Source organism: Gekko japonicus, unplaced genomic scaffold (genome assembly GCF_001447785.1).
Source record: "Gekko japonicus isolate JY-2015 unplaced genomic scaffold, Gekko_japonicus_V1.1 scaffold1349, whole genome shotgun sequence".
Taxonomy (NCBI): Eukaryota; Metazoa; Chordata; class Lepidosauria; order Squamata; family Gekkonidae; genus Gekko; species Gekko japonicus.
The window spans coordinates 419,308-431,873 of NW_015174314.1; the positions used below are offsets into that span (position 1 = coordinate 419,308).

Consider the following 12,566-nt stretch of genomic DNA (forward strand, 5'->3'; position numbering starts at 1 on the left):
GCCGTTTGGTGGCGGCGGTGGGGGGGAGGAGGCGGTGGTGGCAGCAGCAAAAGGGTGGCTAGCTCCAGAGGTCTCCAGGTCTCCAGGCCCCACCGGGAGTTTGGCATCTGCGCCATAAGGCAGCCTTGCCTAGGGCGCAAAAACACCTCGAGCCGGCCCTGAGTCCATTCTGTATTTTGATTATTCATCCTAAAACTAGTACCGTTTTCTGTCCACTGATGCCAAGAAGAGAATTGAATTGAATTGCTTCGTTTTGGACATGATCTACTGGGCAAAAGCCCTACCTTGTCTTGCCCACTTTCTAAAAGCACTTGGCAGGCACCAGGAAAGGTCCTGGCAGGCGCTGTGGTGCCCGTGGGCACCAAGTTGGGGACTTCTGGGGCACTGCTGGTCTTCTGCCTCACAGTCCGCGATTTATTCCGACCTTGTTTGTAGTTTTTGCCTGACTGTAATCTGAATTCCACGGGTTAATCCCTCACGGGTTCATATTTACGCGCTCGACTGTTCTAACCCGACGTTTCCCATTGCCTGTGTCTGTGTCGAGACCCTGGTCTCCCATCCAAGTGCTAACCAGGGCTGACCCTGCTTAGCTTCCGAGACCTGATGAGATCAGGCTAGCCGGGGCCACCCAGGTCAGAGCAAAAGATATACGGAGGGGCTTTGCCCTTGCCTGCCTCTGCGTAGCACCCCTGGGCTTCCTTGGAGATCTCCCATCCAAGCCCTAACCCGGGCTGACCCAGCTTAGCTTCCGAGATCTGGCAAGATCGGGCGAGCCTGGGCCACAGAGGGGGAAATGCAGTGCTGGCATGCTGGAGGATGGAGGCACCCTGGGTGCGTTTGCATTCTCAACTTCCTTGTATCACACCTTCAGTGTGAATGCACCGACTGACTGTTTTGGAGCCAGAGCTGCTCTCTAGTCTAACGCCGGCCTCACAGAAGGGTGCGGCTGCCGTTGTTGTTGAAAGGGGGCTTGCACATGGGAACAGTCTTTCAGCAAATGAGCGGGAGAATGAATGAATGAGGTGCTGTGTCGAGTTGCAGCTGACTTATGGTGACCCCGACCAGGGGGTTTTCAAGGCAAGAGATGGACAGAGGAACTCTCTCTCTCTCTTTTCTTTTTTAACTACAGCGATTTTCAATACAGTCCCCGCTATTGCTTAACAGCATCATAGAACGTTTTTAGTACTTCTGGATCCATTAGGCAAGAGATGGACAGAGGTGGTTTGCCATTGCCTGGCTCTGCATTAGGGAAATTGGACTTCCCGGGTGGTCTCCCATCCAAGTACTAACTGTGGCCGACCCTGCTTAGCTTCCACAGTCTGATGAGAACAGGCTAGCCTGGGCTGCTGAAAGGTAGAAGGCTGAGTGAAATAAAGGAATGTTCGTGTGTCCACATGGTGTAACATAAGAGAAGCCATGTTGTACCAGGCCAGTGGCCCATCCACTCCAACACTCTGTATCGCACAGTGGCCACAGGTGCCATCAGGAGGTCCGCTAGCGGGGCCAGAACCAATGCTCCCTCTAAGCTGTGGAGTCTTGTGAGCAAAAATTCTACTTTGTGAGCTACTGGCATTAACTCTCCAGGATCTCAGGTGGAGAATGTACACTTTACCTACCGCCTGGTCCTTTTAGCTGGAGATGCCGGGGATTGAACTCGGGACCTTCTGCACGCAAAGCAGAGACTGTTCCACTGAGCCAGAGCCGTCGAGTGGGATCCAACCAGATTCCCATGCTGGGTAGGCCAGTTCTTCTTAAGACAGCCCCCGCCCCGTGTGTCTTTTGTCCATGCAGGTCCCATGATCCACAGCATAACCTTTCAGGATGGTTGAAGAGGAACCCTCTTACCCTTTTCACCCACAGAAAAGCTGACTGGATCCGACTTGTTTTTCGGTAGACACTTAAAAATATTGGGCACGAACCTTAAAAATGTAATATATGATTTGGCCTCCGTAAGCGGTCTTAAAGCATCCGAACAGATGCATGAATGCTCTTAAACATTTCCATGGCTTTGCCTGGGATTGTCCTGCCTCCCTTCTCAGTGCTGGAAAGCGCCTTCAAGTCACAGCTGATTTGTGGAGACCCGCCATAGGTTTATCCTGTCCCCTCTTGAAGCTTGTCTATGCTTGTAGCCACCACCACTTTGACTCTAAGTCCTTAACATTCAAGCCTACTGTAAGAGCAGAGAACATCTCCAGCAGTCAAAACCTCAGCGTTTTTAGTACAAAATCACTCCCCCAAAATGATACGCATGGACACCTTTGTAGCACTTTTATACCACTGGTCCACCAAACAGCAGATCTCTTGGGTTTCAGAAAGAGAACGGTCCTTCCTTATCCTGATACCTGAGAATTTTTAACCAGCCATGATGTGGATTGAGCCTTAGACGCTTGGAAAGCGCCATCACTGAGCCGGGACCCCACATTATGCCAAAATACAGAGTCAAATCCTGTTTCCTCCCAGGCATTCCCCCCCCCCCAGCAACTTGTAAGAAGCACTGTGAAAGACGGCCATGCATGAGAGAGACAGAGACAGTCAGACAGACTGATAACCACAAAGCTATTTCTTTAAACCCGTTTAGGCGCTAAAGCTGTTGTGAGCGGCAGAGGCTAGGCGTGCCTGCAGAAGGAGAAGGGGACAGATCTTGCTCGGCCCTGTAACTTTCCACTGGTCTGTTTTGTGTCTCTCGACTGTGAGTTTTTTCACACTTGATGTCTCTTCTGTAAGTCCAAAAAAAGGCATGAAGATATGATCAGGCAGACACGGTTGCATACCACGCAGGCGTTTCAACCAAATCACGTCCCCGTTCAGAGCCGGTCCACGTTGAGGTGACTTGCCGTCAACAGCAAACAGGGAAAGGCGATGGAAATGGTGCTGGCGGAACCTGAAAGAAGTGGGGGCTCCGGAGGGAGGTATTAGTATCCAAATGGTTTGATGTTCGAGAAAAGACAATGGCAAGCACCTCTCCAGGCGCCCCGAAAAACAGAAAAGCTCTTCAAAGGAACAGCCGTCAGTTGTTTGCAAAAGTTTGGGTTTATTGCTTTCAATCAGTTTAGGTTTGAAACCAATAAAAATAGAGGGGGGAAATCTGGATTTTTCCTGGATGTTTACGGCTGTCTCTTGCTGAATGTGAGTTCCTTGTACAGTGGCATCTTGTAAGCCATGAACAGGTCTTGCATATCATGCTGGGATTCACTGTGGTGCACATAGCACTATCAGAGAGACTCATGCGAGAACAGAGGTCCCCAACCTCTTTGAGCCTGCAGGCAGCTTTGGAATTCTGACACAACTACAACTACAAGATGGCTGCTGCAGGAGGCGGAGCCAACCACAAAATGGCTGCCATGGGAGACAGCGCAAACCATAAAATTTCAGGGAGTGAGGCGATGCATAACCCTCAGTAAGGTTTCCCTTGCTTGAAAGCTAGTCAAATCCGACTCTAGGGGCTGGTGCTCATCTCCATTTCCAAACCGAAGAGCCAGTGCTGTCCAAAGACTTTTTCCATGGTCATTTGGCCGGCGTGACTAAACGCCGAGGCGCACGGAACGCTGTTAGCTTCCCACCGAAGCGGTACCTATTTATCGACTTGCAGTTTCTTGTTTCCGAACTGCTAGGTTGGCAGGAGCTGGGGCCAGACGACGGGCGCTCACTCTGTCACGCGGCACTCAGGTCTCGAACTGCCAAGCTGCTGACCTTCCGGTCTGCAGCTCAGCGCCTTAACCTCTGAGCCACCACAGCCTCAGTAGAAACTCTCAGTAGAAACGCTTTCATATTCCGGGCAGGAGCTCTGTTAAACAGGATGCCTTTTTTAACGGATGATCTTGCCTACACACAGTTTACCTGCAGTCACACGGTGGAGATGCTTGTGCTGCGTGGCAGCTGCTGCTGAAGTCATCTTTCTTGAACCAGCACGGTCAGATCTCCAGTGGCCAGTCAAGTGCGCCAACCGGCCCCACCTTGTTTCTAAAAACAGGAAAGGTATCAGCAGAGGTAATTTCGGGGGGAATCGCGGGGTACATGGGCGGGGCACATGACGAAGCCCCGCCCCCTGCTTCCGGCCGCCCCGCTTCCGGCCCTCATTCAGCCAGGAGGAGGCAGGAGAAGAGGGAGGGTAAGTTGCTTCCTCCCTGCCTCTCCCCACCCTTCCAACTCTATGGTTCTATGGCACAGAGACATCAAGAGTCCACAGGACACAGCTACTGTTTCATTACCACTAGACGCACCCCCAGGCATTTACTTGTTGACATCTTGTGTGCTGCTGTTTTATCCTGGGCCGGTGGCGGCGGCCGGGACCGTTGGGGGCGGGGTGTGTGGCCTTATGACACACTTCCGGTGATGTCAGGGGGTGTGGCCTTATGACACACTTCCGGTGATGTCAGGGGGTGTGGCATTTGCTAATGAGTTATGCTAATGAGTTCCCCTAGCTCTTTTTCTACGCTTTCCCCTGTATTCCTCTTCCCAACCTATTTCCTTTTTACTCCTCCTGGCAAACCCTCTACCCTCACCTTTCCCTCCTTTGTTTCCTCCTTCCACCCGCCAATCAGCCTTTTATCTATCATCCACCTTAAGCTATATTTAGTAAATTTACTTCATTTAAACCCCACCTCTCTCTACAATGGAGACGTAAAGCAGCTTGCATCATTCTGGTTGCTTTCAGTTTATCCTCACAACAACCCTATGAGGTAGGGTAGGGTGAATGTGTGACTGGCTGAAGGTTACCCAGTGAGCACCATGGAGGAGTGGGGATATGAACCTAGGTCTGCCAGTTCCTATTCTGAAATTCTAACCGCTACAAAACACTGGCCTTTATGGGGTGGCTGCTGTTGAGCAGTAGTAAGCAGTTGGGCCAGGGTGAGTTATAGAAGTTTTATGGTATCTCATTGCCTTGTGGTTACTGCCAGGCCTGGCCCTAGTGAGCCCTCAAAGGCTAAAATAATCCTGGAAAGCCCCTCCGCCCTTCTTTACTGATAGAAGGCTGTCAGTACTGTTGTGGCTACCTAGCAATGGCCACTGAAGACATTCATCTTGGTGCTTGGGGGGGTCAACCGTGGGAGGGCTTCTAATGTCCTGGCCCCACTGGTGGACCTCCTGATGGCACTGGTATTTCTGGCCACTGTGTGATACAGAGTGTTGGACTGGATGGGCCTTTGGCCTGATCCAACATTGGCATCTCTTATGTTCTTATGTTCTATGATTCTACGTGGAGTGGGACTTTTCTCAGTGGTAGCCCCTAGAGCCATAAAAACGCACCCCCAGGCATTTACTTGGTGACATCTTGTGTGCTGCTGTTTTATCCTGTTGTTTAATCCCGTTGTTTAATTCTGCCATTTCTTCTTGTGCTGCATTTTAGTCCAGTATTTGTTTTGTTTTAGGATTTTATGTTCTAATTGTGTCACGTTTTGCACGTCGGTGCTTTGGAGACTGAAAGACGGGGCCGAAACGTTTTACAAAAATACGAGTTGGGTCAAAAAAAACCCTGAGATTGCACTTACGTGTGTTGCGGTTTTTAAAAAACAAATTCTGAGTAGCAGAATTGAGCCGTCAGATTGTGATGTTCCGTCGTTATCTGTGTGATCTTTCAGTGGTCGGGAGGGAGAGAAAAGTTGTGACGGAAGGGTTGCTGAAGGTACGGTTGTTACCAAGCTGCATCCGTTCATGGGGACTTCCTGTGGTTTTTGCATCTGATCAGAGACTTGATGGCTGACACAGTCTGGTAAACTTGGACCTGTCTGGCTACATAGCCCTGTCTCAGATGTCTCCTTTGGTGGTGGGGGGGAGAGTCTTGCTGCGGCTGCTTAAATAAACAGTGTGTTGCGTTAAATGACAGGGGAGCTGGGTTAGCCGGACTCATCTATAAGGTGCCGCACCTGTCTGGTTCATTTGCATAGAAGCCGCTTTGCAAACACAGGGTCTAGTTCCAGACTTTGACCTCCATCGCCAAAACCTTGCCTGGATATATGTAGACTTTCAGACCTTAACCTCTCCCTTCCCTCCCCCATTTCCTACATCCAGATATATAGAGAGGAGGGCATTGGTCTTCCTGCATTCAGTGCTTCCTAATCTATCCTTGCAAGAGTCACGTCGAGGTACTTCACTAGGTGCTAATACTCTCTGCCCACAATTTACAGGTGGGGGGACCGCGGCTCGTGGGATGGGAGCCCGCGGGGCCCATTATTAATAGGCCAAGCGGCGCGAGGTGCGTGCCGACCCTGTTCCGCCTCTGTCACGGCATGGCACTTTGGTGCGCTCAGCCTTGCCCACATCTTTATAAATAATGGAGCAGGATATGTTTTATCTTCCCCCTGAAATGATTGCTGAAATGTGGCTTTCATTTGAACCCCTGCCAAGCTCTTGTCACTGGCAGGATTCAGAAGTTGGTGGTGGTGTTGTTGTTTTTTTAAAAAGTCATTAATTGTTTTGGTCTCTCCCCTTCCCGCCCTCTCGGTACGGGCATCCCGACAGACAGTGCTCTTTTTGAGAATGCCGGGGAGCAAAGACCTGTCGGTTTGTGCTCCTCTCGGCCTTGGCTGTGTTGCAGTCGTAGAAAGAGAGTCAGGGAGGGGAGGATGCATGTTTCGTACGTGCTCAGGAGCAGGGCGCAGAGTCACCCTGTCTGAGTTCGGGATTTCCGGAGATTTTGGGGGTGGAGCCTGGGGAGGGTGGGTTTTGGGGAGGGGAGCGGCCTCAGTGGGATGTAGAAGAAGAAGAGACTGGATTTATACCCCGCCCTTCACTCAGAGTCTCAGAGCTGCTTACAAACTCCTTTCCCTTCCCCTACCCACAAGAGACACCCTGTGAGGTAGGCGGGGCTGAGAGAGCTCTGAGAGAACTTGTGACTGACCCAAGGTCATCCAGCCAGGTGCAAGTGGAGGAGTGGGGAATCGAACCCGGTTCTCCCAGATTAGAGTCCGCGCACTTAACCACTACACCAAACTGGTAATAGGATTGCTAACCGTGGGCTGGGAAATTCTGCAGATTTGGGGGTGGAGCCTGGGGAGGATTGAGTTTGGGAGGGAAGAAAGCTCAGTGGGGACACGACGTCCCTCAAGGACCTTCTGTTTCTGCTAGACTCTCTGGGATCCAGGACACACAGAACACGCCCCCTCCAAAGCTGCCATTTTCTCCAGGGGAATTGATGTCTGTAGTGTAGAAATGACTTGTAATTCTGGGATAAATGACTTGTAATTCTGGGATATCTCAGAACGAGGCGAAGGCCAAGCAGGACAGATCCAGCGTCCAGGGCCCCTCCCACCCCTTAAAGTTGCTTAGGAAAAGATTAGAATGAAGAAAGGGCAACCCCATGGTGACTTCCCTCCTGGAATATGCATTCTGGTGGCCAGCAGACCCCAAACAATAAGAACCAGAGCTGTGGGCCTCTCTTCCAAGAAAGCTTCTGGCCTTTGGCTTCCTATCTTTTACACCCGAGGAGCCCGCTCCTTTCACATCCACTTCATCAGCAAGCTTTGCTTCCCGGAAGACACTCACTTCCCCCGGCATCCGCGCACACCCTCTCACCCAGCCTTGCTTTCTCCTTCCTTCCAGAAGTTTCCAGAGCTGAAGTTCAAGTACGTCGAGGAGGAGCAGCCCGAGGAGTTCTTCATCCCGTACGTCTGGTCGCTGGTTTACAACTCCGCCGTGGCCCTTTACTGGAACCCGCAAGACGTCCAGCTCTTCACCATGGATTCGGGCTGAGAGAGGGAGGGCCCGGCTCCCCGCCCAGTGCGTATCTGTGGCCGGCCCCCCTCTCCCGGAGCACCTCCTTCCAACCCGGAGCCTACTAAGGAGGATGCTCGTTTCGCCCAGGGTGGCCCCACTGCTCTTTTCGGGGGTGGGGGCGGGTCGGCCTCCAGGAGCCGGGCAATGGGACGAGACCAGTCATGCTAACTTTTATTTGTATATTTTGTAAAAAACCAGGAGACTTTCCAAGCGGATATTGTGGGGGGGGGGGGTGCGCACGTCAGACATGAAGAAAGAACACTGGCACCAGCCAGGTCCTAAGCGTAACATGGATGGATCTGTGGGAAGATACATTTCGCTTGAGAAATCAGCACTTGCAACTTGGTTTCCTTCCAGATTTCTGTGACCCCGGTCGGCCTTCTCATCAGGGCCCATTTACACAGTGCGCATAACAGAAAAGCGATCCAGATTAACGCAGAATGCTTTTAATACCGTTGTGCGTTAATTGTATCGCTTACCTGGAGGGGAAAGGGAAAAGCCTCGATTTCAACAAGGTTGAGCAGTTCGGTGAAAAGACGCACGTTTTTTGACAAGGCACGGTGAAATTTCTTTTTCTGGGCACTGATTATTTGCAGACGCCGAGCAGCGCCGAGAGCAGCCCCCCTCCCCCCCAGCCACTTCCACACTAATGAAGATTGTGCCAGAGTTGGTCTCGTTGGATCATGTCCTTTCACTCCCACAGGGTGTTAAGCACATTATTATTGCATGGGGGGGGGCGGCGGCAGGGGATTGAAATTGACCGTGTGAACCAATTTTTGCAAAGAGAGGGGTGAAGGAGATACACCATGAAACAAAGCACTGACTAACTCATGACAGTGGGAGGGGCGCACGGGGAAAACCACCCTGGAAGAGCAGTGCCACCACCCCCTAGGTGGTGGCAGTGCCCGCTCCACCTTCCCGTGTGTTTCCAGGAAACCAGCACGATGTGGATTCACACACATGCCTCTAAATGGGGGGGGGATGAATTTCCCACAATACGCGGGGGGGGGGAACCATTCCTGGTTTAAAGGGAATTGACAAAATGCCTTGGAGGACCGGCGCAGGGGCAGGTGTGGGAAGGGAGGAAAGCTTTTAAAATTAAGGTCGCCGCTCCAGGTTGAAGGTGGGCTCACAGAGGCCAGCTTTCGCTGAGCGGCGTGCCAGATTGCAGAGGGAAGGGAACCGGGAACATGTGCTGGTTTATCGCCTGATGGAGCATGCTGTGTCACGGAGAGAGTATGGCACATTTATTCCATTGGTACGGGGAGGGGGCTGGGGGGGGCTTACAAGCCTGCTGGATGGCTCTTACGCAGAATACCGTGCTCTCTTTTCAGACCTCCTGACAAACGTTAGAATTATGGTTTCCTCCTTGCCTATTTATCAGCAAGGTCCGGTAGGTTTTGTTTTTTGTGTGTGCACAATCAGAATTTTTAAAATCCCTCTCATATTTATTTACAGCTAGAGAGACACACAGAGCATGGACGTTTTATAGGACTTTGCACTAAGACAAGTCTGGGGAAGAGGCAATATGAGCACGGGAACGCTCGCGCTTTTTTTCAGTGTCACGCGTAAAAAAAAATGGCTGAAGAACAGGCGTGCCATTTTACGCTGTGTTTGGGTCCGGTTTTATTTTTTAATACCTTTTTGTCAAAAGGAGAGTGGATTCTTTGTAGTGTTTTCTGCAATCTTGCCTTTAAATAAAGGACTGTTGACTGCACACTTCAGAAAGTTTGGTGTTTTTAAAGGTGCCATCCTAAATTCCATATTCTGAGGGTTGTCTGAATAAGCTATATTTTCAAGGTGGTACATAAGAACATAAGAGAAGCCATGTTGGATCAGACCAATGACCCATCCGCTCCAACGCTCTGTGTCACGCAGTGGTTCAAACCCAGGTGCCATCTGGAGGTCCACCAGCGGGGCCAGAACTCCAGAAGCCCTCCCACTGTTGCCCCCCAAGCACCAAGAATACAGACCATCACTTGCCCCAGACAGAGTGTTTCATCTATAAATTGTGGCTAACAGCCACTCACAGACCTCTGCTCCAGATGTTTATCCAGTGCCCTCTTGAAGCTGTCCATGCTCGTCGCCGCCACCACGGGTAGCCATGCTGGTCTGCAAGAGAAAAGCTAGCTTGAAGTCCGGTAACAGAGACCAACCAGATTTTTTGGGGGTAGAACTTTTCAAGAGTCAAAGCTCCCTTCGCCAGACAAGCTTTGACTCTTGAAAGCTGATACCCCGAAAGTCTTGTTGGTCTCTAAGGTGCTAGTGGACTCGAATCTAGCTCTAAATAGTTATATGCTTTAGTTAAGTCAGCAGATGCTGGACTCAATTTTACTAGCTTCATTGAAAGAAGTCAGAAGAGCATTGCCCAGTCAACCCTTGTCAAGGACCACCTGGGACTTCAGACTGGGGAGAATGTCTGCCAGTTATAGAAACAGTTGGAGGGTGGTTTCTCCTCTATCTATCTTATCTATCTATCTATCTATCTATCTATCTATCTATCTATCTATCTATCTATCTATGTCTATCTATCTACCTATCTATCTATTCCAGTCAAGAAGGCACTTGCCCTGACTCAGGTAGCCCAGGCAAGCCCGATCTCGTCATATTCCGGAAGCTAAGCAGGGCTGACCCTGGCAAGTACTTGGATGGGAGACCTTCAGGGAATACCATGGCCAGGAGGCAGAGGCAGGCTATTAAGTGGTGTAGTGTAGTGGTTAAGTGCGCGGACTCTAATCTGGGAGAACCAGGTTTGATTCCCCACGCCTCCAATTGCAGCTGCTGGTGTGACCTTGGGACAGTCACAAGTTCTCTCAGAGCTGTTCTCTCATGAGCAGTCCTCGAAAGAGCTCTCTCAGCCCCACCTACCTCACAGGGTGTCTGTGGTGGGCAGGGGAAGGGAAAGGAGTTTGTAAGGTGCTCTGAGACTCCTTTGGGTACTGAAGGGTGGGGTATAAATCCAGTCTCCTCCTCTTCCTCCTCCTCTTCTTCTTCTAATCCATGAGCCCTATAAGTAGGGATGCCAGCCTCCAGGTGGGGCCTGGGGATCCCCCAGAATCACAGCTCATCTCCAGACTGCAGGGATCAATTCCTAGCCTGGATCTGGCAAGCCTACCCCCCCACACACACACCCCACCGGTGGCCAGAGGGAACCTGGCAACCCTCCCTGTGAGGTGGGCTGGCGTTGCAGGTAAAGGCGCAGAACCTTGAGACTTGCCAAAAGTCACGTCTACAATGAAATTTGCACTGGAGGTCTCCTGACTAGACCTTCTGGGCTTAACAGTTACATTGGAGGAGATCCGTCCTGCAAAGACATTTCTGTGGTGCGACAAACATTCTCCTAGGTAATACGCTTAAGCGGGGATCTTTGAGCAGATGTCCATCAAGTGAGCGCAGTCCATCTTGCAGAATGAATGAATAATGAGCCCACCCAGGTTACGAGAAACCTCTTGGAAACGTCTTCCTGGTTAACTGCTTGACTGCTACGTTACACCAGAAAACATGCGCCTACTCTTGTCTGGGAGGTAGACTTAGCAGCTTGGGGGGGGGGGAGTGTATTTTTCTTTTGTAATTGTGTTAACTGACATAAAAAAGCCTTTTCAAGGAACAAAACAGCTTACTGAAAGCAAGAAAATTAAAACAGGAAGTATATGTATTGCCTCCTCCCTCTTCTATATTCTTTCATTCGGTGTGATAAGTATCCACTTCCTTCCTGAGAGCCAGTCTGGTGTGGTGGTTAAGTGCGCGGACTCTAATCTGGGAGAACCGGGTTTGATTCCCCACTCCTCCACGTGCAGCTGCTGGCGTGACCTTGGGTCAGTCATAAGTCCTCTCAGAGCTGTTCTCTCAAGAGCAGTTCTCTCAGAGCTCTCTCAGCCCCACCTACCTCACAGGGTGTCTGTTGTGGGGGAGGGGGAGGGAGAGGAGTTTGTAAGCTGCTCTGAGACTCCGAGTGAAGGGCAGGGTATAAATCCGATCTCCTCCTCCTCCTCCCGTTTAGAGTTTTCTGTCTTGTATTTTTTTGATTAATTTTTATTTGTTTTATCCATCACTTTTACATTCCATATTATTTAGCATCTTACAATTTTTCCTCCCCTTCCCTTCCCTCCCTCCTCCCTTCCCTATCATCGTGTAGCCCTTACTCTTTTCTCTCCAGCCACGGCCACAAAGTCAAGATCTTCCACCGAATGTCTTCCCTTCCCTCCTTGGATATCCACTCCAGATAGGTCCTCCACCTTTTCCAGATTTCTGCGCATTTCCCTTCCCAGGGTGCCTCCTTGCGCAGGACTGCCGCGATGTCAGACTGTATAAAATCATCTGTCTTGTATTTTTACACAAGCCATGGCTTGGTGGCAGAGGGTCTGCCTGGCATGTGGACGATCCCAGGTCCAAGCTCCAGCAGCCCCAGTGATGTGAAAGACCTCTGCCTGAGTCCATGGAGAGCTGCTGACAGTCAGAACAGACTGTGATGGACCAATGTAAGTTTGCCAGCCACAACCCCACCACCACCACCAGTGGCAGGGGATGGGGGACTAGGGCTGCCAGATCCACGTCGGAAAACTCGTGGAAATTTTTAGGATGGAGCTTGAGGAAGACAGGAACCTCAGTGGGGTGCGATGCCCGTAGAGTCCACCCTCCAAAGCATCCATCTTCTTCAGGGGAACTGATCTCTGTAGCCTGGAGAGGAGCTCTAATTCTGGGGGGGTCCCTAACCAATTGTCTAACTATAGTTAACAACCCAAAGCATGGACGAAGCTACCAAATAACACAAACCATGGGTTTAGTCAAAGTGGTGTCAGATTTGCAATTTGCTCTTACCAATAAAGAACTTCTGGAGACAGACTTCTTTTCAA

General features: G+C 50.8%; 1 protein-coding gene across 1 annotated transcript in view; it reads left to right on the forward strand.

Moving 5' to 3' along the window:
• DYM (dymeclin) overlaps positions 1-7,921 on the forward strand; it is a 294,566-nt gene extending 286,645 nt beyond the window's left edge. Inside the window, exon 17 of the mRNA XM_015424156.1 lies at positions 7,540-7,921. Coding sequence (XP_015279642.1) covers positions 7,540-7,689 — 150 coding nt within the window. The 3' untranslated portion in view covers positions 7,690-7,921. The remainder of the gene's footprint in view (positions 1-7,539) is intronic.
• Positions 7,922-12,566: the final 4,645 nt, after the last annotated feature.